This window comes from Tursiops truncatus, chromosome 14 (assembly GCF_011762595.2).
Source record: "Tursiops truncatus isolate mTurTru1 chromosome 14, mTurTru1.mat.Y, whole genome shotgun sequence".
Lineage (NCBI taxonomy): Eukaryota > Metazoa > Chordata > Mammalia > Artiodactyla > Delphinidae > Tursiops > Tursiops truncatus.
In genome coordinates this window covers 8,798,782-8,824,544 of record NC_047047.1, presented here as the reverse complement: position 1 = coordinate 8,824,544, position 25,763 = coordinate 8,798,782, and the positions used below count along the sequence as shown (strand labels likewise).

General features: G+C 50.2%; 2 protein-coding genes across 6 annotated transcripts in view; one reads left to right on the top strand and one right to left on the bottom strand.

The window, feature by feature from the left end:
• The window catches only part of LMAN2L (lectin, mannose binding 2 like), a 39,925-nt gene extending 34,906 nt beyond the window's left edge, over positions 1-5,019 (bottom strand). The window contains exons 1-2 of the mRNA XM_019931133.2: positions 4,920-5,019; positions 4,536-4,622 (exon numbers count right to left, since the gene is read on the bottom strand). The gene's annotated coding sequence lies outside the window, so the exon portion shown is untranslated. The remainder of the gene's footprint in view (positions 1-4,535; positions 4,623-4,919) is intronic.
• Positions 5,020-5,167: 148 nt separating this feature from the next.
• CNNM4 (cyclin and CBS domain divalent metal cation transport mediator 4) overlaps positions 5,168-25,763 on the top strand; it is a 37,377-nt gene continuing 16,781 nt past the window's right edge. For 4 of the 5 annotated variants that reach the window (XR_004521767.2, XR_004521766.2, XR_004521765.2 and 1 more), the window contains exon 1: positions 5,169-6,793. Coding sequence is in view for 1 of the 5 variants with exons in the window: in XM_033838434.2 (XP_033694325.1) it covers positions 5,392-6,793 (1,402 nt within the window). In the remaining 4 variants the exon portion in view is untranslated. Of the gene's footprint in view, positions 6,794-25,763 lie in introns of all 5 variants that reach the window. The other variant, XR_012325588.1, reaches the window with a different exon arrangement.

Here is a 25,763-nt window from a genome sequence, read left to right as displayed (position 1 = left end):
TCCCCTAACCCCAGCCTCCTTTCTTCTCTCCGCACAGAGGCCCAAGGGGGCCACACGTGGTCTTGTTCAGTCCTCGGTGATCTCCCCCTCAGCCTCTGGTTTTCCCCATCATCCTCTATTGATTTCTTCCTCCGCAGGAAAGGGAAGGGGAAGGACAAGAAGACTGGCTGAAGTTGGATAGAGAGACACAGCAGAGCTAAGGACATCTGCGTGTCCTCTAAAAATCCTGGCTGCATCGTTCCCATCATTGTCACGGTATTGAGCTCTTACCATGGGCCAGACATCCTCTCACTCCGCACTCAAGAATGTCCCGGAGTCCCAGGTCACACAGGCAATCTGTGGCCAAGCCACCACCCCCATCGTGCCTCCAAAGCTGTGCCTGAACCCGCATGGTGGGGCATCCTGCCTCCCGTGAGTCTGTCCCAAAGGAGAACAACCTGTCCTATGGCCGTGGGAGCCTTGAATCCTAGCCAGTGAATACAAATGCTTCCTTCCCCTTGCCGCTTTGGCATCTGACTGCTTCTCAGAGGCACATCCTTTTATTGGCCTGGATCCACTGACCTGATGTTTTCATCCCCTTCTCTGGCTCAATGAAGTATCTGTCTCACACACCAGGTCCTCATGTCCCCACGTGCTGGGATGACCTGCGTTGGGATGTGAGTCAAGGCAGCATCCAGGGACTTCCCTGGTGGTCCAGTGGTTAGGATTCTGCGCGTCCAATGCAGGGGGCATCGGTTCGGGGAACTAAGATGATCCTGCGTGCCGTGCAGTGCGGCCAAAGGAAAAAAAAAAAAGGCAGCATCCAGCTAACCTCATGCTTGCTCCTTCCCTCCTGAGAAAATTTTTTTTTAATTTTTATTTATTTTTGGCTGCGTTGGGTCTTTGTTACTGCGTGAGGGCTTTCTCTAGTTGGGGCGAGGGGGGCTACTCTTCATTGCAGTGCACGGGCTTCTCATTCCGGTGGCTTCTTCTGTTGCGGAGCATGGGCTCCAGGCGCGCAGGCTCAGTAGTTGTGGCTCACGGTCTTAGTTGCTCCACAGCATGTGGGATCTTCCCGGACAAGGGCTCGAACCCGTGTCCCCTGCATTGGCAGGTGGATTCTTAACCACTGCGCTACCAGGCAAGCCCCCTCCTGAGACAATTAAATGGCACAGATGTATCCTGCAAATGCTCAGGGTTACTATAGACTCATAGACAGTGATGAAACAGACCGTGGCAGGTATTGAGGATGATCCGTGTCTCACTGTGAAAAGGTGTCCCACTGCTGCCAGCCAGGCCGTCATAGCCCAGGCCCACGGCATCCCCCAAGGGCTCTGCCCAGCCTGGGGCCATGGCAGACCTCAGGCTCTGAGCTCCACCAGCAGATGGGCAGCTTCTCTGCCCACAGCTCCCCATTGTGGAGACCCAGAGATTGAAAAGGGCTAAGAATCCAGGCTGGGAGGATCCCAGCCTAGGAAGTGGGAAAGGAGATCCCAGGTTACTGATTCAGGATCTTGTTCGTCACTGGATACTCGGTGTCAGCTCAATGCCAGGTACAGAAAGGGCAATAAACCTTGTGGGCTGTCTCCCTACACAGGACCAGAAAGGAGGGGGCTCAACCACGGGAAGTGTAGACGTGCTGCCGTAGGTCCCGGAAAGAACCCATCAGGCCCAATGGAGTGAATGCAGTGCTTTAGGATGCTTGGGGGTCAGGTATCAGGACCCCTTGGGGAAGGACCTTCTCCAAACTCCTTACTTTCACATGGAGGCAACTCAGGTGAGTAAAGACTTCTACCCCAGGCAGAGGAACAGGTCTGCCCCCTAAAGGAGAGAGGCTTCTCACATGCACATCACTTTCTTGTTCTTACAGCCTCGTTCACAGGAGCCAGACATGGTCCAGGCTTCCTGCTTTGCACATTAATACACCTCCGTCTCCACAATGTCCCCACCTCGCTGCGGGAAGTTTCTCAACTCTGCAGATGAGGAAAGGTTTAATGCCTTAACCAGGAACAAATGCCAGGCAGAGAATGAACGTGGACTCCAGTCTGCATCTCAAATACCTCCCCTGACTCTTTCTGGATTGTATCATTTAACTATTACCCAAGGAGTCTTGTCTCCCCTGCAGACTGAAGGCCCTGGGAGGGCAAAGAAGAATTTCTTTCTTTCTCCCTTTCTTTCTTCTTTCTTCCTTCCTTTCATTCTTTCTTTCTTTTTCTTTCTTTCCCCTCCTCCCTCCCTCCCTCCCTTCTTTCCTTAACTGTATAAACTATTTAATAACAGATGACGCCTCCTCCTTCATTTGCAGGGCATCAAGCATTCTGGACATTGTGAAAGCTTCCCTTTAAGTTACGATGGGCACCCAGAACAAGGCCCTATGGACCTCTGCCTGGGTAGCATGGAAAGGGGAATTTCTTTTCTTTACTTCATTGCATCTGCTCTATTCACCTAATCACGGGTGTGAATATAATCATGGATGGGTGTAATTTTTTAAAATTAATTAATTAATTAATTTTTGGTTGCATTGGGTCTTTGTTGCTGCGCGCGGGCTTTCTCTAGTTGCGGCGAGCAGGGGCTGCTCTTCATTGCAGTGAGCAGATTTCTCATTGCGGTGGCTTCTCTTGTTGTGGACCACGGGCTCTAGGCACGTGGGCTTCACTAGTTGTGGCACGTGGGCTCAGTAGTTGTAGTTCGCGGGCTCTAGAGCGCAGCCTCAGTAGTTGTGGCATACAGGCTTAGTTGCTCCGTGGCATGTGGGATCTTCCCAGACCAGGGCTCGAACCTGTGTCCCCTGCATTGGCAGGTGGATTCTTAACCACTGTACCACCAGGGAAGCCCAGGATGGGTGTAATTAAGTGAACTTTAGCAGAGACTGATTTTTCCTACCAAATCCTCACCAGCGCTGGCATTTTTAACCCAAGTATCTTGAAAATTTATTTTTTCCTTCCCTTTGCTGGCTTCTGTCATTGGGCTCAGTGCATGCATAGAATGCTTCTGAGTACAGATAGTCTGAAAAGGGCAAAATAAAAATAGCCAGTGGGTCGATAATAGAATGGGAAATTCTCTAAGTACCGTAGGGGAGGGCACTGGTCCTAAAGCCGGCTGGAAAGAGATGAGGGCAGAAGCATCCCTGAGAGCTGGGCTTGCTCCGAGGTGACGTAGGTGGCTCATGCTGGTCAGTGGACATGGGAGGGAACAGCTGGTCAAAAGTTCTGCTTTCTGCTTTTCTTTCTTTCTTTCTTTTTGGCTGTGTTGGGTCTTCGTTGCTGCGCGCGGGCTTTCTCTAGTTGTGGTGAGCGGGGGCTACTCTTCATTGCAGTGCACGGGCTTCTCATTGCCGTGGCTTCTCTTGTTGTAGAGCACAGGCTCCAGGCGCGCAGGCTTCAGTAGTTGTGGCATGTGGGCTCAGTAGTTGTGGCTTGCGGGCTGTAGAGCTCAGGCTCAATAGTTGTGGTGCACGGGCTTAGTTGCTCCACGGCATGTGGGGTCTTCCCGGGCCAGGGCACGAACCAGTGTCCCTTGCATTGGCAGGCAGATTCTTAACCACTGCGCCACCAGGGAAGCCCTCTGCTTTTATTCTGTGTTGGCCAGTGCCCATCTGATTCTCCTGTTTTCTGAAAAACTGGCAGGCTGGACACTCACTATGGAATATGAAGTGAGGCATCTGCAAGGGGTCGCTTCAGGCTGGCCTAGCACACAGCATCCTCTACCCTTGCTAACAGGGCTTAGTTGAATCAGGCCTCTGCCACCACGCCTCCTCCTAAAACACTATATTATTGTTCTTCTCTGTTTAGTCTCCTTCCGGCTGGTATTGATTGTTGCTTTTATTGGCAAACAGTATACCGTAATAAAAATAAACACAAGTGTTTCTGCAGGGAGACAGTGAAATGGATTCTGTCTCCAGGGCTGGGAGAAAACTTGGTCCAAGACCCAGTGGTCAACCTGGTACCCGATCCTCCCGTCAGCACACCTCTGCAATTATAAGGATGTTTGTCTGTCTGTCTCCTTCTCCCTCACTGGATGGCAGCTGCGGTTGGTCTTTCCCCCCCACACCCTGAGTGCTTAGTGCTCAATTCATAGTTGCCGACTGACATCGAGGTAGGGCCGCCCAGGAAGCAGTCATTTCAGGGCTGGGCCTGGCGCTGCGCGTCTCAGCTTGTTTCCACAGGCAGCTGCCCCAGGGTCAGTCACCACAATTTGGGGTTAGGGGTTTGGTCCCAGCAGGGCAGATAATAACAGCAACAACAATAACAACAACAGCTGCATAGTCAAAGAACATTCACAGAGTTGTTCTGTCCTGTTCAGTGCCTAGGCCAGCTGTTCCCACAAGCTTAGTGGGATGCTGCTGTGTTACCATTCTTATCCCCATTTTACAGATGAAGAAAATGGGGCTGAGAGACATTCTAACTTGCCTTATCCAAAGTCACCCAGGCCTGCTCTGAAGATAACAGTCTGGGTGGACTCTGATTTGTGCCTAGACTTAATTTCTTCATCTGTAATATGGAAATAATAACACTACCTCTTAGGGTTGTTGGGAAGATTAAAAAAATATTACGTACGTGTTTGCTTATTGCCGGTTTCCTATCCTAGACTGCAAACGCCAGGGGGCAGGAACTTCGGCTCATTCACTGCTGTACTGTTTGAGTCTGGAACAAATGACCGTAGTAGGTGCTCAATATTTGTGTCCTAAATGGAAACGACAGACCCTGGCCCTTCTATCTGCGGGTACATCCTACAGCTTCAGTTCCCCAGATTTTCCCTCCACGGGCCCCCGAAAGGAGACCTCGGGCCTGGGCCTGGGGAACCCACTTCTGGTCTTGGGACAAGGTGGGCAAAACCCCCAGGAGTTCCAGAACAATGCCGGTGGACTTGAAGACCTCCCTCAGGCCTATGCCCTCAGGTTCTCCTTTTCTTTTTTCATAGCAGAAAATCAATTTTCTCACAACGCGGTGCTGCTTCCGAGAGGTTCTTGCAGAGAAGGGCCACCGCCCCGAGCTGCAGATTTCTGGGGAAGGGAAAAGAGCCCAGCAACCAAGCCCAGTCTGGGCTGCGGAAGAGGAACTACGTGGTCGAGAGAGCAAGTCGGGGAGGAGGAGAGAAGGACCCGCCGAGAGAGCGGAAAGGCGTGCGAGGAGAAGGGCGGGGCGTGCGCTCGCCCGCGGCTCCCGCGCTCCCACACCGCCCCACCTTAAATGCCGGACCTCCTTAAGGGAGGGCGCTGGAGCCGCGCGCCAGGAGGCGGGGGCCTCCCATGCAAATGAGGGGCGTGGCGTGGCGTGGCAGGCGGGGCGCTGACCTGACGTCAGGCAGGCGGCCCGGGCAGTTGGCTCGGCGGCGGCGGAGCGGCAGGATCGGCGGCGTGAGAGGGGCTGCGCGGAGGGGCGCGGGGAGCGGCAGCGGCCGAGCCGGAGCAACATGGCGCCGGTGGGCGGGGGCGGGCGCCCGGGCGGCGGGCCGGCCCGAGGGCGCCTCCTCCTGGTGGCGCCGGTGCTGCTGGTGCTGCTGTGGGCGCGGGGGGCCCGCGGCCAGGGCGACCCCCAGCGGAGCGCGATCCTGGGCATGAGGCTGGCGAGCTGCAACAAATCGTGCGGGATGAACTCGGATGGCATCATCTTCGTGTCCGAGGGCAGCACGGTGAACCTGAGGCTGTACGGCCAGAGGCTGGGCTCCCTCTCCAGCAACCTGATCTCCTTCACCGAGGTGGACAACGCCGAGACCATCCACAACTCCACCAGCTGCCCCGAGCTCACCAAGGACCTGGTCGTCCAGAAGCTGGTCAACGTGAGCCGCGGGGACACGTCCGGGATGCTGGTGGTGCTCACTAAGTTCCTCCGGAGGAGCGAGAACATGAAGCTGTATGCGCTGTGCACCCGCGCCGGCGTGGACGGACCCTGGCAGAAGTGGACGGACAAGGACTCGCTGCTCTTCATGGTGGAGGAGGCTGGGAGGTTCCTGCCCCTCTGGCTGCACATCCTCCTCATTTTGGTGCTGCTAGTGCTGTCGGGCATATTTTCTGGCCTCAATCTGGGGCTTATGGCCCTGGACCCCATGGAGCTGAGCATCGTGCAGAACTGTGGCACTCAGAAGGAGAGGCGCTATGCCCGCAAGATCGAGCCCATCCGACGCAAGGGCAACTACTTGCTCTGCTCCCTGCTCCTGGGAAACGTGCTGGTCAACACCTCCCTCACCATCCTTGTAGATAACCTCATCGGGTCTGGGCTGGTGGCCGTGGCCTTCTCCACCATAGGCATTGTCATCTTTGGGGAGATTGTGCCTCAGGCCCTGTGCTCCCGACATGGGCTGGCTGTGGGCGCGAACACTATCATTCTCACCAAATTCTTTATGCTACTCACCTTCCCCCTCAGTTTCCCCATCAGCAAGCTCCTGGACTTTTTCCTGGGTCAGGAGATCCGCACCGTTTACAATCGGGAGAAGCTGATGGAGATGTTGAAGGTGACGGAACCCTATAATGACCTCGTGAAAGAGGAGCTGAACATGATCCAGGGGGCCCTGGAACTCCGGACCAAAACCGTGGAGGATATCATGACCCAGCTGCAGGACTGCTTCATGATCCGGAACGATGCCATCCTGGACTTCAACACCATGTCGGAGATTATGGAAAGCGGCTACACGCGCATCCCCGTGTATGAAGACGAGCAATCCAACATCGTAGATATTCTCTACGTCAAAGACTTGGCCTTCGTGGACCCCGATGACTGCACCCCTCTCAAGACCATCACCCGCTTCTACAACCACCCAGTGCACTTCGTCTTCCATGATACCAAGCTGGATGCCATGCTGGAGGAGTTCAAGAAGGGTAAGGCCCGATGCAGCTCCCGCTTCACTCTTTGTGGTGTCGCGCGTATCCTTGCCTGGTTTGTGTCTGCTGATCTTAGCGTTCCATTTGCGTGACTCTGTGTCCCTTTGCTCAGCACCTCCTGTGCCTCTGAGGTGAACGGTACTCAGGGCCGCAGAAACAGTTCTTAAGCATCTGCTGTCTGCCAGGAACCGTGCTTTGCGCTTCAGGTGAATCAAAGCAGAGCAAGACACACTCACCCACCTGGGAGCCAGACAGAGGGAAGCTAATGCCTCAGAAGAGGCCAACACCAGGGCATGGAGATTAGGACAAGCACGTCTCACTGGGGTCAGGTGGGGAAAGGGTCGGGTGGGGAAGGGGCAGGTGAACTGGGAAAGCCTTCACAGGGGAGAGAACATTTGAGGAGAGCCTTGAAAGGTGGGGACACTTGGTACTTGAGGCAGAGGGAACCCCTCGAGCAGAGAAGCTGAGTTGGGGAGCAAAGGATGTGCTTGTGGCCCAGCAGGTGGTCATGTTCCTGTGGGTACAGGCTCTGCTGATCACTGGTCAGTGGGGGAGAGACTGAGTCATCTGGGGCCTCAGGAAGAGCCTGAAAGTCAGGGCAGTCAGACTGCTGGAAGCTTGGAGCTCTGGAAGGTTTTGGAGCAGGGGAACAGTGTCCCTGGAGCTCCTGGCCCACAGAAGCTGAATTGGGAGGGCTCTGGTTGGCTCCCCGCCCAGAGCAATGCCAAGTAACGCTTTGGACTATGCAGCAGAAGCAAGCCGATTAAGTTTTGGTTATTGTTCTGTCTTTCCCAGGCGCCAAACAGAAGCTTCCCTCCTGTGGTCTGCTGGGAATCTTCAGCGGGCCTTGCATTGCCTTGTGTTTTTTTCTCACATGGGTTCTTGGCCGATTTTCAGGTAGTTAGAGAGACACTCGGAGGGTTTACTCACCAGCCTCAGAGCTCAGGGCACACACCCCTTTCCTCACTTGCAACAAAACTTCTCTCCTACCTCTGCCACCCCAAAGCCTTCAGAGTGACAGTAAACAAACCAATTATGGAGTAAAACCCTCCTAGGCCAAAGGGAGAGAGGAGGCAGAAAGGGAAGGTCTTTATAAAGGAATGGAGGAAGAGAGGGAGGGGCCTTATCCTAAACCTGGGGACTTGGCTGTGTTTCCCATTGGTGGAACTCCCTCTGGCTGAGGGCTTCTAGCTTCTAGCTGGGAGCCAGCGCCCGGACCCTTTTCAGTCATTTCTGGAACCGAGAGTGGAGGAGAGCTTGAACTGGCTTGAATCAGTGGGTGATGGAGTGGGTTTGGGAGGAGCTGGCCTGGCAAGGATGCTGGGGTCGGGGTCAGGGCCAGGTACCTTCCCTTTTTCAGTTTGAAAGACTGAATCTCAGCGTCAGAGCTGAGGAGGACTTGAGTGGGAGACAGCCCAGTAAGGCCGTCTCGCTGCAGAGGGACCCGTGGTGATGGCACAGCCTGGGGGGGAGCTTCGGGGTCTCAACAGAAGAGCACTGAGGATTTGTGCCCCACCCCACCCTGCAGCCTCGAGGCCCAGAGGACCTCTCCCATGTTGCTTGGTCGGGAACCGGGTTAGGACTCAGCAGGGCAGCTTCCTCCTTACCACCTCGATGGTCTTTGGGACTGTTGCTGGTGACACGCCCGACAAGCATCGTTCAGCCCACATCTGGATCCAACCTGTATGGACTGGCTTGGTCAGGCTTCTCAGCCCCTGATCAGCAGGGTGGGAGCTTCCTGGGTCTCGGCAGGGCCACCTTTGGACTCAAAAATATAAATAAATAAAAAAAATAAGGTACCGCTTCCTGAAGCTGAGGAAGCAGAGCTAGCATCTCTCAGGCCAGAGCACTGCTGCGTGGGGCTCTGCAGATGCACATTTTAGTCCACTGGACTCTCCTCCGTAACAGGCTTGCAGCCTGAGACTGAGGCCTGGAGGGGGTGCTGGTAATTCCATGGGAACACAGGCACAGTCTGCCCTGTGCAGTGTGAGGCCCTGGAGATGCAAGTGTGAGGGATGGTCACACCGAGTGAACGTACCCGGGGTGTTACACCATCACTTCCTTGTTCGTTGCCATGCTGGGCTCCCCGCAGTGTGACCTCTGGCAGATCTTTCCATCTGGCATCTACCTTTTCAGTCTGAGGCCCTCCAGGACGCGGCAAACGCGTAGTGTACACCTGCAACGTAAAGGATTTTCTTTACAAATCTGGTGTTTGGAAGGCTCCTTTTTTAGCTAAGAAAACCCACCAAGCCAGGTTAACACAGCCAGCAGCATCATCAGCACCAAAATCGGGGCCAGGGTGCCTGCTAGTCTAGCCGAGGGTCTTTTCTGCGCCTCAGGGGACTCTTTGGCACCTCCTTCACCTCACCTTCAGGTGAGGGTCCTGAATTCTGCCAGAGTCTTTCCGCTGCTGGTGTAAAATCCTCTTTTCAGGTCATTTTATCTCCACCTTACCCACCAGCATTATAAGCTCCCTGAGGGTTGGGATCATGCCTTATTAGTGTTTTCTCCACTCAGTTGCTAGCAAAGAAATTAACAGTAAATGTTTCTTAAAGGATGAATGAGCAACAAGCGAATGGCTGTCTCTGGCAAGCCCTGCTAGCCTTGCTGGCCTTGAGGACACTCCCACCCTAGAGCCTTTGCCCTGGCTGTTCCCTCAGGCAGGAATGTTCTTCCTAGACTTTGCATGGCTTACTCTCCCCTCCCTCGGGTCTGCTTCAACTTCACCTTCTCAGTGAGGCCTTCCTGTCACCCTAGTTAAAACTGTAACCCCCTTCCCACCCTGACCTTCCTGATCTACCCAGACCTACCCTGTGCTCATTTTTCTTTTTCTCATACTACTTTCTAACAACTGTACAATTTACCAGTTTACTTTGTTTTTTATTGTCTGTCTCTTCCCACTAGAATGTCAGTTCCAAAGGGCAGGGCTCTAAGTTCTGTTCACCAATATATCTCTGGCACGTAACATGGTTCTTGGCACATAGTAAGACCTCAATAAAAAGTCACTGAATGAAAGAATGACCTGTCAGCTTTGAGAGAGAATTATCCGCATTCCAGAAGTGTTAGAATTTTGACGAGCTGATAAGGGCTAAAGAAAAATGGGTGTGTTGTGCTGTTGTCCAGGGACTTGACATTTCCAGCTGCCCCAAGAAAGCCAGGAGGTGCTCCTGCAGTGACACATGTATCAGAGGTTCAGGTCAGGGACTGAGAAGCAGAGTGTGGAGTCTTGGTTCTCCTTCCCTGTGCCTCAGGTTCTCAGTGAATAAGCGGTCTTTGACCATCAGGAGCTGACGTGGCTTCACTCATTAGTGGGAGTCATGAATATGCTCCCACACACGTAGAGACAGGCTCAGAGAGTCACTGCAGGCCTGGGGGCGCTGAGCTTCGCCTAGGGACCAAAGCAACGAGGTGACAGCTTCCCAGCCGCTTCTGCCTTCCAACTCAAGGCAGCTGTCACTGTTTACTGAACCCCGTGCTATGTGCAAGACACGATGCCTCGTGCTGCAGGCTCTCAGGAGTAAGACCCACTAATTGGTGAGAGCTGTGAGGCCACTGAGAGGCTCCTGCAATTTGAACCTTGGTCCTTCCACTTAAACCTCGTCTAGAATGTTCGCAGTACTGGGAGTTTTGGTTGAGTTTGGCTACAGCTCGAAATCTTAAAATGAAGCTTCCCTGGGCTGCTCCTGGCCCTGCTGTGTTTTTCCTTCACCACAGATGCTCCCCCAGACTCTGGAAGCACAGTAATGAATGAACTCTCCACTTGAGAGTTTGGAAGCTCCGCCCCTCATTGAAACCCACCCTCCAGCTTCTGCTGTGCCCCTCCCTCCCCCTCCCTCCGGGGCATTCCTGCCCGTCCCAGGCATTCAGCACTTCTTTAGTCTTTGGTCACTGACCCCTGGGGTAACCTTGCACCTATTACTGCTCCTCATAAACAGTTAGTGAGTTATATTTTGGAGGGAAAAAGCTAGAAATAATTTCTCGAAAACTCCTCCCATATTTCCAGCTATGTCACATCACATTTTCCCCACCTGCTTAATATTATTCCTGAAACAACTTTATACAGGCTGGACAGAACACTGCATAATTTTTGCATTTGCTTTGGGTTCCTCCCGTCTGGCGCACCTTAAGTATCTTATTTCCCTCCACCTGCTTGTTCTTTTCATTTGTTCAACAAACATCTAACTTTTGGAAGCCTGTGTGTCAGACGGTGTGCTAGCTTTTGGGAGTCAGAGGACTAACACAGCCCTGTTCACAGCAGCCGCTGTCTACCAGGGAGACAGGTAGGCACGGTGGGACCCGGGAAGGCCTAGGCCTCCAGACGCTTCTGCAGTCAGAATGACAGAGCCCAGTGATTATTAGTCGGGGTGGGAAGTAGTTGTGAACATCTGAGGGTTTTGCCTGGGATTCAAGTTGATGATGTTGTCATTTGACGGGAGTGGGCAGAGGAGGGAAGCAGAGCCAGTTTGGTGAGGGCGGAGGGAGGGGTGGTGCTAAATAATAACGGTGTCACCCTTTATCAGACTTCTGTGCCCAGCATTGTGTGCACCGGAGCACCTGTCGCTTCAACGAATGTCCGACTGCCTAGATATTCTGTTCAAACGCAGATGAGAACTCAGTGGGTTTGGGGTGCGGCCCAAGGGTCTGCCTTTCTGACAAGCTCTCCGATGATGCCCGTTCTGCTGGCCCTGGACCACCCCAAGCAGCACGAGGGTGCAGTCCATCCAGGCAGGTATGCGGGGGAAGTGGCACGTGGGGCTCGGGAGTGAGGCGGGGACCCGGCTGAAAGGTTTGGGAGCCAACTGAGAGCAGGCAGAGCGTGTGAGGCATGGAGAAGCCTGGCCCAAGCGGCTCTCTGGCGAGATGAGAAAGAGCCATGCAGGCCTGGTCTGGGGAGCCTCCTGGGGAGGTCGCATAGGGCGAGTGCTGAGCCCAGCTGTGGGATGGGACAGTGGTCACGAGGTTCTGGGAGAGGGCGGCCTCCAGAGTGGAGAGCGAAGGCAGCTCTACACCTGATCTCGGACAGCTCCACCTGGAAACACTCTTGAACTGAGCTGGTGATCTGATCTCAAGAAGATTCCCCCGGGGCAAGTATATCTGAGCGAGTGACAGGAGCTGCCTGTTGGGGCAGAGATGCCAGCGGAGCAACTGACAAAACACTGGCCAGGCTGCTGCTCACTTTCTCTTCAGTGTGGTGCGTGTGCAGTCCGTGCGCCAGCTTCCATAGAGGAGCCAGAGCTGAGAGCACCTCACCCATCTTCTATTTACAGATCTCTTCCTAAAGCTATTATTTGTGTACTGGAAGGCTCTGCCTTACGGCCAGGCCCTAATAAGAGCTTCTTAGATCTTTACTTGTCAAAAGTCTTGTATTTCTAATTCAAAAGACCAGCTCTAGAGTTTTCCTGGACTTCTCTGGTCAGGACAGGTGGTACTGTACAGATGTTTAATATGGAAAACAGTGCACAGAAACACAAAACCACACTTCTCCTGTGTCCTGCAGGAGAAATGGATAGGGGCAGGGGACCCTCCGGAAGCCGGAGCCTTGCTTGTCTTGTCAGTAGAGATCTGACATTTCAGCTGGATCTTCGAGGGGGAATAGACACAGTACTTTTCCTGTCTGTGCCTCTTGTTCTGGGAGCACTTGGACGAGACCAAAGGGTGAGAAATGAGCTTCTCAGTCCTTGGTGCCCCGACTTTGGGGGAAACTGCTTCTGCATATGTGACCGCCTCTCAGTTCTTTCCAGAGGGGCTGGGAGGGGCCACCACTGTGTGCCCGTCTCCCGAGGTAGTGCTGTCCTGCTGATGAACCAGGTAACTGAACAGCTAGGATATCCTTGAGGGAAAGGAGTGGTGCCTCGCATGACGTTTTCCTGCCAGTCTGTCTCCTCGAAGGCAGGGGCCGCAAGCCTGTTTATCAGACACTCTCTAAGAGGGGAGTGTGCCTAGAGGGGGAGGGCGGACCGGACCCTTATGTCGCTGACTTGGTGATTGATTTTAGGGGAGCCCCCTGGTTCCTTCAGCCCAGCCTGCGGGGAGGGACAGCTTGCCTTGCCTGTCCTAGGGCTGGCTCTCTCTTTCTGCCTTCCTTTGGCCTTAGGGAGTTTTGAGTCCTGCAGAACTTCTCAGGAGAACTTGCCAGGAGGATGTGAGGGTTATGGAATTTCCTAGAGGTGCCCAAGGTGGCCCTCAGTTAAGAGGACGGGGAGCAGCTTCCTGGTGCTGTTGCTGCCGTTTGATCCCGTCCTCTCCCCTTGTTCTCCGAGCCCCTCCATCTGCCATTGGGCACAGCTGCCCTATGACAGGGTGCTCTCCTGTCCTGAACCTCGGGTTACCCCTCTCATCACACCCGAGCGTCCCAGGACATCCATCTGTAAAAGGCTTTGTGGCTACAGAAAGGACTCCTGGCTCATTTCATAGACTGGATTCTGGACTACTTACTGTATTCCTGTTCCATTTATTAGGGAATTTCTTTTCCTTAATGTTAATTAAAAAGACCTACATATCATCATCAGAACCTTTGAAAACAGGCAGAAATCAAAACCAAACAATCCAGAAGCCTGTGACTTAGAAAGAAGCACTTTTTCTTTTTTTTTTTTTGCGGCACGCGGGCCTCTCACTGCTGTGGCCTCTCCCGTTGCGGAGCACAGGCTCCGGACGCGCAGGCTCAGCGGCCATGGCCCACGGGCCCAGCCGCTCCGCGGCATGTGGGATCTTCCCGGACCGGGGCACGAACCCGTGTCCCCTTCATCGGCAGGCTGACTCTCAACCACTGCGCCACCAGGGAAGCCCCAAGAAGCACTTTTAATATTTTAATTTACTTTGATAACTTTTTAGAAAGTTAATCTTTTTTTTTTTAAAGTTTAAAAAATCTTGTAACAAGACAACAGGCTCAAAATCATTTTCATTTTTTTTTTTTTCATTTTCATTTTTACAGCCATGCTCTCTCTCATTAGCTGCCCTTACGTGTTTTCACATTGAAATCACTGTCTACGTACAATTTTGTGCTCTGCTTTTTGGAACACAGTTTAGATCGGTTCTTCAGATTTCTCCTCTGATAAGAAGTGAAATCCCTTTTTATCCCTGGGATTCTTAGGGGGAGTGTCTAGGAGGATTTCCACAGACTGAGGGCTGGGCTGCGTTCTGTGGCTGACAAGGTGAGCCCAGAGGGCTGGGGTGTGCAGCCGCCAGCCTGTTTCGTTGGGGGTTAAACCTAGGGTTGCTGGAACATTCCCCAGACGTTATAGCCAGAGTCTCTTCCCTGCTGCAGGGCCTATTTACCGTGACCTGGGCAGGGTTCTCGAAAGACTGGTTTCACCGGGCTCTCTGGAACGCCTGGTCTCTGGCCAGCTGGCAGCCAGGAGCCTTGGTTGGAAGGAAGCCTCCCTCCCGCAACCCCTTGCCCCGCCCCAGGCAGGCTCATTCCCACACCTACATCCACACCAACAAACACCCACATCCACACACGCGCACACACACGACCCCACACCTACATCCACACCCACACACACCCACGTCCACACGCGCACACACACGGCCCCACACCTATATCCACACCCACAAACACCCACATCCACACGCTCACACACACGACCCCACACCTATATCGACACCCACAAACACCCACACCCACACACTCACACACATGACCCCACACCTACATCCACACCCACACACCCCCACGTCCACACACGCACACACATACATGCACACATACGCACCCACCTACCCACTCACACACAGGCAGGCTCAATCCCACACACACTCAGGCATCCTTTTACACGCTGTTACCCACACCCACCGGCAGACAGACACACAGATTTATCCATTCCAGGAAGGCGCTCCCTCTCCTCTCTCTCTCTCTCACACACACACACACACACACACACACACACGCGTGCGCGCGCGCACATATGCACAGTCACCTAGAGTCCTGCTTTAAATGCACGTCCGTCTCTCATCAAACTTTCTCGAGAGTAAGTTTAAAAAGGGAGCACACGCTTGTGCAGTGGAGTTCATTTTGTAAAAGGCTCAAAATAGTGACTGACTTTTGGGCTCAGAGAAATTGCTCTTTGGTGGCTGGTGAATTGGTCATCCACATGAATGACAGCACCCAACCCGGAGGTTGTGGGGAGGACAGAATGAGGTAGGGCACGTACGGGGCTCAGCTCAGCGCCTGGCACCATGTTGTCGTGCAATAAATGTCAGCTGTTTTAAAAATTATTGTTATTACGATCCCAAAGCTACCCCCATTGGTGTTGACACCCGCTTGGGCCACGGTGGTTCTCACATACTGGCTTGGGTGGCAGCTGCCCCACTGTCTGGGCGTGGTGTCTTTCTTGGAATTATGAATACATTGAGGTCAAAAGAGCCTGCTATATAATTGCATGCTAATTCAGATGGCATCTTATCTGGACCCTAGCATGTATGTTAAGGGTAACAGAAGCCAGAGCTTAAGAAAAAAAATGTCCAGAAAAGTAACTTAAAACTGAGGAGATGCTCCTCATTCAGTTATTTGTTTCCCACACGTTGGGAAAAGTTCAGGCAGCCGTCCTGATGGCCAGCGCCTTTGTGGTCTCACTGCAGAAGCACGGCCTGGGGGTCGCTGCTCTGGGGAGATGTCTGGGAAAGGAGCATGGCCACATTTACCAGCTGCGCCTCTATGTGGGTTCTTTCATCTCAGGATCCACCAGTCAACTGTCCTCCCTGGTGCCCCAGTTAGGGAGGCAAGAGGCTGTGATAGAAAAGCAACAGGAACAAGAGGGGGATCCAAGGGACTGAGGCTCCGCAAGAGGCCCAGTCTCCCCAGAAATGCCCCAGACCCAAGCTGTGGAAGAGGGTAGAGCAGGGATCGTTAAAGAAGGAAGAAATGCCTTCATGACTGGTTAGCCTTTGTTGAATACTGAATTCAAGCACTGTAGACAGGGAACCGAGGCTCAGAGAGGCTGAGAATCTTTCATTCTCAGCCACATGACAGCTAAGTGGCCACCCCAGACTGCTCCCCTCCACGGGCCAAGCCCTTGACTGCTGTTCTGTGTCAGTTCTCAGGGGGGTTGTAGGTATTGAGAAAGAGACCAGAAGATTGGGATAGTCCAGTAACCCCAGGCTAGAAAATTTACTGTCAGTTCTACATTTAAAAAAATTGAGATATAATTGACATTACATTATATCAGTTTCAGGTATAAAACAAAATGATTTGCTGTATGTGCATGTTGTGAAGTGGTCATTGCGATAAGTCTAGTTAACATCCATCACCACACATAGTTACAAAAATTTTTTTCTTGTGATGAGAACTTTTAAGGTCTACTCTCTTAGCAACTTTCAAATAGACAATACATATTATTTATTAACTATTTACTATAGTGCTCATGCTATACATTACATCCCCAGGACTTATTTAAAACCCCGCCCCTCCCCTCCCCCTCCCCCCCCAATTTTAAGGACTTATAACTGGAAATTTATACCTTTTGACCACCTTCACCTGTTTTGCCCAACCTCTCACTTTCGGCAACCACCTAGATTTGTTCTATTTTTTATTTTTTTTAATTTATTTATTTTATTTATTTATTTTTGGCTGCATTGGGTCATCGTTGCTGCGTGTGGGCTTTCTCTAGTTGCGGCGAGCGGGGACTACTCTTCGTTGCGGTGCGCGTGCTTCTCATTGTGGTGGCTTCTCGTGTTGTAGAGCACGGGCTCTAGGTGCACGGATTTCAGTAGTTGTGGCACGCGGGCTCAGTGGTTGTGGCTCGCGGGCTCTAGAGCGCAGGCTCAGTAGTTGTGGCACATGAGCTTAGTTGCTCCGCGGCATGTGAGACCTTCCTGGACCAGGGCTCGAACCTGTGTCCACTGCATTGACAGGCGGATTCTTAACCACTGTGCCAGCAGGGAAGCTCCTAGATTTGTTTTAAAGTAAAGTTTCTGTTGAAGCAAAGTGCTTAAATCATAAGTATTCAGCTTGCTAGTTTTCACAAAGGAGCACCCTTGTGTAAATACGTCTTAGCTCAAGAAATAGAACATTATCAATATCCTAGAAGCCCCCTGCACACCCTCCCAGTTACTGCCCCTGCCCCCCAAATCATCATGGGTCAATTTTTTCTGTTTCTGAACTTTTATAAGTGAATCGTATAGTATATACTCTTATGTCCGGGTCCTTCTGCTCAACATTAAGGTTATGAACTTTATGCATGTTGCTTGTAGCTGTAGTTCATTCTCTTTTCGTTGCTGTATAGTATTCCATGATAAAAACACACCACCATGGTACTGTTGGTGGACGTTTGGATTGTTTCCACTTTGAGAGTCTTACAAATAATGCCACTAAGAACACTCTTGGCATGTCTTCTGGTGACTATATGTAGCCAGTTCTGCTGGGAATATGTCTGGGAGTAGAAATGCTAGGGCATCATATAGGCATAGAGGAGACAGTTTTCCAAAGTGCTTGTATCTGTTTCCACTCCTATGCTCACGACTCTGGTATTGTTGGCTCTTTATTTATTTTATTTTAGTTACCCCATCAGGTAGGTGTGTGGTAGTATCTCATTGTGATTTTAATATAGATTTCCCTAGTGACTAATGATGCTGAGCACGTTCTCATCTGCTTCTCATCCATTGTGGTGGTTAGTGCTTTTGATTCCCCGTTGAAGATTCTTTGCCTATATGAAAGGCAGGAAGCTAGAATCCTGTGTTATCTTCTGGAAGCTGTATTGTTTACCTTAGCGATCTATAATCCTTCCGGAATTTATTTTTATTTATTATTATTATTTTTTTTGCGGTACGCGGGCCTCTCACTGTTGCGGCCCTTCCCGCCTCCGAGCACAGGCTCCGGACGCGCAGGCCCGGCGGCCATGGCTCACGGGCCCAGCCGCTCGCGGCACGCGGGATCTTCCTGGACCGGGGCACGAACCCGTGTGCCCTGAATCGGCAGGCGGACCCTCAACCACTGCGCCACCAGGGAAGCCCTATTTTTGTTTTTGATGTGTTACAGGTCAAGATTCTTTTTTTAAAAAATCCATATGGATGTCCAACTACTTCAGAAGAACTCATTGAAAGGACTGTCCTTTCCTCACTGAACCATGGTATATCTGTAGGTCTGGACCCTCTTCCATTAGTCTCTTTATTTTTCCTTGTTCCAGTACTCATTGACATAATTGCAGTACTTTTACAGTAAGCTTTGGTACCTGATAATGTTCAATACTTTGTTCTTTGTTCTTCAAGATTGTCTTGACTATTCTTAACCTTTTTTGCCTGGGAATTTTATGGAATTGCATTGACTCTATAGATAACTTGAAGACTTGACATCTTTATAGTAATGAATCTTCCAGTCTACAAACATGGTTACCCCTCCATTAGTTCATGCTCTCTTAATTTCTTTCAATAATATAGTCATTTTCTGTGTAGAAGTCTTACACTTCTTTTCTTGATTTATTGCTAGGTATTTAGTGATTTTAAGCAGTGTCTTTAAAGTTTTATTTTTCATTTGTTTGTTACAGATTGTTCCAACCAGGGTGTATTGCAGTTCAGTTCTGGTGCCAACCACCTGGCATTAGCATCAGTCCCCATGGGTGTAGGGGCTCAGTCCTCCAGAGACGGCTCTCACCTCAGATGCCAGCCTCAAGTGGGGTCCCCTCCACCTGTGTACATCTGACCAACTGGCTATACACTCAGGGGTTTTCATGACTCCCCCTTAGGTTTGATAATTCGCTAGAATGGCTCACAGAACTCAGGAAAGTGCTACACTGACGATTACAGTTTTATTTTAAAGAATGTACCTAGGATGGGGTCTGTCTGAGGGACAGGGAGCTTCCATGCCCTCTCCCTCTGGAGCCAGAGTGTGTCACCCTCCTGGTACAGTGGTGTGTTCACCAACCTGGACGCTCCACTGAGCTCTGGGATCCAGAGTTTTTATCATCAGGACTTCCTTAGCATATGCTTGATTAAGCCATTGGCCTTCCCTGGAGGTATGGCCTTTTGTGCCCTCTTCAGTTTAACTGGTGACCATCTCCAGTCTCTCTAGGGTCCCACCTAGAGTCATCAACATTATTATTATTATTTTTGGCTCCTCCCCGAAACTTGTGGGATCTTAGTTCTCCGACCAGGGAGCGAATCCCGGCCCTCAGCAGTGAGGGCCCGGGGTCTTAACCACTGGACCGCCAGGGAATTCCCTAGAGTCGTCTTATTAACATCACAAAGACACTCCTGTCACTCAGGAAATCCAAGGGTTTTGGAAACTCTGTGACAGGAACTAGGGTCAGAGACCAGATATATTCACAAGGATAGAGAAATGTAGTTAATTTTTGTATAGTGACTCTGAATTCATTGACCTTGCCAAACTGACTATTTAATTCAAATAGTTTATTTTAGATTCTTTTGGCTTTTTTACACATATAATTATGTTGCCTATGAATAATGGCAATTTTATTTATTTACTGCTAAACTTTATACATTTTATATCTTGTTCTTGCCTTTTTCACTGCCTAGGACATATAGGATCATGTTGACCTGGTGACAGTGGGCATTCTTGTTTAAATATCTGCTAAGATGATTGAATGATTAATCTCCTTTTTTCCTCAATTATACTGATTGATTTTTGAACGCTAACCCTTAAATATTTGTTGTATAACTGGAATAAACCTGACTTAGCCGTGATGTATTCTTTTTACGCGTCATTGGATTTGACTTGCCAATATCTTTGTTTAGAATTTTGGCATCTACGTTCATGAGAGAGATAGGCCTATAAGTATTTCTTCTGCCATTAAAAAGAACATTGAGGAAGATATTATTACAAGGTATCCCCGTTAGGTTTTTGTTTGCTTGTTTGTTGTGGCAGGAAAAATAATTGCCTAATAATTGAGTCCTTTTCCCTCTTTTAACTAATATTTCAGTTTAGGCAAGCAAATTTGAACGTAGCAAGTAATTATATCACCCTCTCCCTCCCCGTTTCCTGCTTCTCCTTCAGACAACCAGTATAAGCGTCTTACATCACCGGCAATGTTGCTGCAGTTTTTCTCCTTCTTTAGGGTTTTTTTTTTCTTTTCTCCTTCAGATTTTGATATCAAGGTCTAGAATGATTTTAACAGTTTACAAATTATTTGGAAACGTGTATGATTACCAGGAACCAACTGGGCTTCACCAATGGAAACAGAACAAAAACCTTTTTTTTTTTTGTGACGGGGGATAGGATTACTAGGTTAGTTCAGGAGAAAACTAGTCCCAGACTTAATGTTATCTTGACGTTAACATTTAAGAGAATTTCCTATTATATCTTCATGAGTAACATGCAACATGTGGGCTCATTAACAGTGGTCCAGTTTTTAGGTTGATTTGCCCGTAGATTATTAGCTGGTTGCACAAACAGATCCAAAAGAGCAGATGCCTCTGAAGGCAGTAAGTGTGCTGAGTCTGTGAGCCGTCCTGCGGGGAGTGGTGAGGAAGGGGCTTCTCCTCAGGGGTGGGGGCTGGGGCGGGAGGCCAGATGGCCAGGAGCTGGGATTCCGGGGGGAAAGGCCAGGGGAGCTCCTGAGACCAGAGGACGGGTGGAAAGAGAGAGAAGCAGTTTGCTGGAAGGATCCAAAGTCAAAAGGAGGCTGGTGGTGCCTTCGTCCGCTCACAGGCATGTCAGCCGGGCCAGCGTCTTCTCTGTACTTTATTTCTTTCCACTGTGTAATGTAGCTCTAGTTCTCTGTGTTCCTCTCCACCCTCCGCACCATCCCTGGCTGTGTCCTCCAGGAGAGGTTTCCACATCTCTGAGGACCAAGACACCATCAGTTGGTCTGAGCTCACTCCTTAGATAACTTAAGAAACTTAAAAAAAACCCCAAAAACCCCTCTCCTTTGACCCAGGTATTCCCCTTCTAGAAATCTATCTTAAGGACATGGAGATAGATCCAAATATATTTATTACGAGGATTTTCATATTGGCAGAAAAAGGGGAAGGGCACAGTTTAAGAGCCCAATGGGGCTTGAGATTATGTACACATGTGTGCAATGAAATATTATCAGGCCATTCAATTTTTACAAATGTTTCTATGACATGGGCAAATACAAAGAATGCAAAGTATTTAAAAAGCGGAGTACAAGGGCTTCCCTGGTGGCACAGTGGTTGAGAATCTGCCTGCTAATGCAGGGGACACAGGTTCGAGCCCTGGTCTGGGAAGATCCCACATGCCGCGGAACAACTAGGTCCGTGAGCCACAACTACTGAGCCTGCGCGTCTGGAGCCTGTGCTCCGCAACAAGAGAGGCCACGACTGTGAGAGGCCCGCGCACCGTGATGAAGAGTGACCCCCGCTTGCCACAAGTAGAGAAAGCCCTCACACAGAAACGAAGACCCAACACAGCCAAAAATAAAAATAAATAAATTAAAAGAAGGCTCAACATTAAAAAAAAAAAACAAAAAAAAAAAACGGAGTACAAAACTATTTACATTATGATCCAATTTGTGGAGAAAATATATAATATTTTATCTATGTATGTTAATTTTAAAAGACCAAAGAAAACAAGCAGTTACCAGTACTTATCTTTGGAAGGTAGGATTAAAAGTGATCTTAATTTCCTTCTTTCTACTTTTGTTACCACAATCAGAAAAAAAAAAACATGTAAAAATTAGTTAGATGTAAAAAAAAAAAATTACAAGAAAATTGGGGAAGTTAGAGTGCTGACTGTTGATAGTCTTAAGGAATTATATGTTTGGGTGTGATGATACTGTTGTGGTTTTGTTTTTTTAAAGGGTCCTTAACTTTTAGAGATACTCACCAAAATGCTTGGGTAAAAGTTACAGATGTTTACAGATAAGATCTGGGATTTCCTTCATAATAAACCAGTGGAGCTGGTGGGGTGAAAGAGGAAACAGGATTGGCCAGAGGAGTTGTTAATTGTTTAAGGTAGGTGAAGGGTGTAATGATATTATTTCCTCTCCTTTTGTATAGGCTTTTATTTTCCATCATAAAAGGTTAAAAATTAGGGACTACTAGTTAACTGAAAAATCAAAGCCGTGAAGACCTGTCCTGAGAATTAGAGAACAGTCTTAGGGTTCCCCCACATCCATTTGTCAACAGCTTGACCCCAGGGGCGCTTGGGTTAAAAGAAGGCTATTTGGAGAAGTCCCATTTCTGAATCCCAGCTTGCTCACCTCCTCACAGTGCTATTCTGGGCAGGACCTCTCTGAGCTGGGGTTTCCTCCTGTGAAGAGTGGGGTTGGTCGTAGGAGATGCTCTGATGAGGGGAGGGGAAGGGCGGGACAGCACCCTGCCCTCCTCCCCCAAAAGTGCTCGCCCTGACTGCTCAGTGCCTGGGGGGAAGTAGACCCTGAGGGGGGACACCCAAGCGTCTATGTCTACGGTGCAAAGGGACAGCGAAGGTGTGGCCACCTTTTCAAGGCTGTTCTAAACAGAGCTCTTTAAACTTTTTTGATTGTGGACCCTATTAGGAAAAAAATTTTTTTAGTTTGTATCTCCATTCATTCAAAAATTATATACATGTACTGTTTTTCTAATACATATATTATAAAACAAAAACAATTTTAAAGAAGTAAAAATGGAATAACCATTATTTTAAAATGTCTTGCTAATAGTTATCACTTCCTATTATCTCTAGCACACACTTTCATATACTTTCTCAAGGCACAAAATACCCTTTTGCTGGGATTCATCATTACTGACAGTGGCTGGACGTCTGTGTTTCACATAGTTTTCTTTGTTTTGAATCATTTTGGCCAGTCACTCAGCCCTGACTCCATCCTTACTGATTTTCCCCCGATGCTGGTTGAGGCAGCAGGTGGTGAGAAGGGCAGCTTTGGCCTTTGTTGGCATCTGTGCTCTTCATTCTGGGATTTCCTTGCCCAGACAGTTGTTAAGCAACTGTCCATTTTGCGAGCTTTGCTTTGGTCCCGTGTACTCCACGTCGTGTGTAAACCCCTGTCTGCACTGGCTCCCAGTCTGCTGGAGTATGAGTGAGTGTGTATGTGCAGGACATCCGGAGCCCCGTGGTCACCTGCGGTGACTGGTGACCAGCTGGCTTGCAGGCCTGGTCCAGGCCCACCCGTGGTCAGTCTGTGTAGAAACAAAAGCTAAAGTTGCTTATTTATCTTGGATTAAAAATAAACAGAAACCGTGTAAGGGATGAGTACCCCGTTGGGAGACCCTGTTCTGAAAGGTCCCGGACGGGCCGTGACTGCGTTGTCGTCTTGCTCGGGGTGGCTCGGCTTGTCGATCTCCTGGTCAGTCTCTAGAACCCCTTTTACCTGCAGACCCCTGTCTGTTTTGGCAAGTGGGCCCCAGTGTCTCCATTTCCATTTCTCTTTTCCATGCAGCTGTCCTCCTATCACTGTCTTTTTTTTTCTGCTTTACTCTGTTTTACCTTTTGTCTTGCCTTACATTTTCATTTCCTTCCTTTTAAAAACATAACCCGTTGGAGCTTCCCTGGTGGCGTAGTGGTTAAGAATCCGCCTGCCAACGCAGGGGACACGGGTTCGAGGCCTGGTCCGGGAAGATCCCACATGCCGCGGAGCAACTAAACCCGTGTGCCACAATTACTGAGCCTGTGCTCTAGAGCCCGCGAGCCACAACTACTGAGCCCACGCGCCTAGAGCCCGTGCTCCACAACGGGAGAGGCCACCGCAATGAGAGGCCTGTGCACCGCAGTGAGGAGTGACCGCCGCTCGCCGCAACTGGAGAGGGCTGGCGCGCAGCAGCGAGGACCCAATGCAGCCAAAAATAAATAAAAATAAAATAAATTTATCAAAACCAAACAAAAACATAACCCGCTATAATGCGGTATTTTCACTGGTGATATTCATTGGCTAGCTTGCCTGTCGGGCACCTGCTGTATATTGAGCCTCATCTGGACAAGGAGGCATTAGTCAAGAACCGCCCGGGTGAGTGTAAACCGGGACCCACACTGGGGAGGGCAATTGGGAGTTTTCTATCAAATTTGCCCTTTGACCTGTGACTCCACAACTATAAATGTATCTCACGTGGGTCAAAAATGGTGGACATACAGAGATTATCCTTACAGCATTGTTTGCAGTAGAAATAAACCTGGCAACAATAATGTGTTCATCAGCAGAAGGGAGAGGGTCAGATCCACATCCACACTGGTGCCCACAATCCGAGCTCTCCGGCCGCGGAGTGGGGAGCAGCTCTGCGCTCCGGTGACCTCTCTGAGGGCAACATGTGAGGTGCAGAAAAGTGTACCTTGTATTTTTAATTAAAATAAAAGTAATATATTTATTGTAGAAACTTTTAGAAAGGTGGAAAATGATTAAGAAATAAAAGTCAAAGTCACCCTCATCCTACCACCCCAAATGTTTTTGATGCGTTTTCTTCTAGTGAGTCAGCAGTGAACTGTATTGCTTCTCCCCCTTAAAATGAGACATCCTTCTTCTCTTTTCTGATTATAAATGTAAAAATTAAAAAGTAAAACATGTTGACTTTAAAATGCATCAAGCAAAAGCAAAAGAAACCAGTATTGCTCTTACTGTCCTGTTTTGTAACTTTCTGCTTTACACAAACAGTGAACCACCGTCTTTTAAAATAAATCTATATCTACATCAGCCTTCTTAGTGGCTGCAGTACTGTGTCATAAACCACACTGGGTGGACCCTCCTGGGCACACCTTGCACATGGCCTGGGCACTTCCTTTGTGCTAAGGTCTTTCCTAGAAGTGAAAGAAACGGAGTCCAAGGTCTTATACATTTTACATCTTGACGCATACTGCCAGGTCATGACGGAAAAATGTCGTTGTTCTCTCCAGTACTGCACTCTTTTAGTCACCACAGTCTTATATTTTAATTTATATTAAAATTAAGGACCTCCTCAGTGTTTTTTTTTAATTAAAAAAATTAAAAAAAATTTTCTCACTGTTCTTTTAAATTGCTTATTGATTAAACAACTTCCACCCGGCCCTCCCCAGTCCGGTCGGCCCTCTCTGCCCTGGATGCTCTGCAGTATTCTTTTTGCATGTAACTCTCCCACCCCCTTGGAGCTGAGTTGGGAGGGCTGTGCTCTGCCCCTCTGGTTCCTCTGTCACCCTGGCCCCTGGCTTCTTGCTGGGATGGGCCAAGGCTCTTCCTGCTGGCTGCGGTCAGGCTATTAATCATCAGCCTAATCCTGCCCTGGCCGGTGGAGGGCGGCGGAGGAGGGGGATTCCCAGGAAATCAGGGTGCCCGTTGTCTGCAAGTGCAGACCCATCACCCAAGGCTATGTCTTGGGCAATGGGTTTGCACTTGGCAGGTGGCTGCCTGGCCAGCTCCTCTCCCCATGGAGGGTGCCTGAGAGCTCAGGGCCAGTCTTGGAACCTGGGATGGCAGGAGGTGGGACCTGCCGGGAGGCCAGCGAGGGAGGCCAGAGAGAGAGGCCAGAGAGAGATGCCAAGGACACCATCTTGGGTGGCGGTAATCCCACGTCTGATCTGGGGCCCCTGGATCTTCCCCATGAGAAAAGGCAACTGGAGCTGGCGAGTAGGGCCTCTCGGAGCCCTTGTGGACTTTGAAACCCAGCACCTAGTAATGTGTTTTTCTTATGATCTTTGAGAGACTATAAAGGTTTTTTACGGGGCAGGGGGAGGGGGGAGGAGGACACAGCTGTTTGCTAAAATGGGCATTGTGGGCGGTGGAGGACTGGGCTTTCCAGGGCCCCTGGAGACCTCCCTGTATGTTTCTAGCAGAGTTTGGAGCATCTGCTGTGCACCGGGCGAGGGATGGGGGGCTCGTGGAGAGAAGTGAATCACGGTGCAGGCCAGGCTGAGCTGCATCCTGGTCCTGGTCCGCGGGGAGCTGGATGCCAGGCAGCCGACGGCACAGCCCGCGGCCTTCCAAGTGCTGGGAAAGGAAGAACTGGGGCGGGGCGGCGCGGGGGCAGTGAGTGCCAACGGGCTGGTGGAAGGGTAAAGAGGTTGTTGAGGGACTCAGGCAGGTCCTCCCTCTGCTTGCCCCCTCTTCCAGGTGGGAGAGGGCAGTGAAAGAGGCCCAGGCTTGCTGTCTGC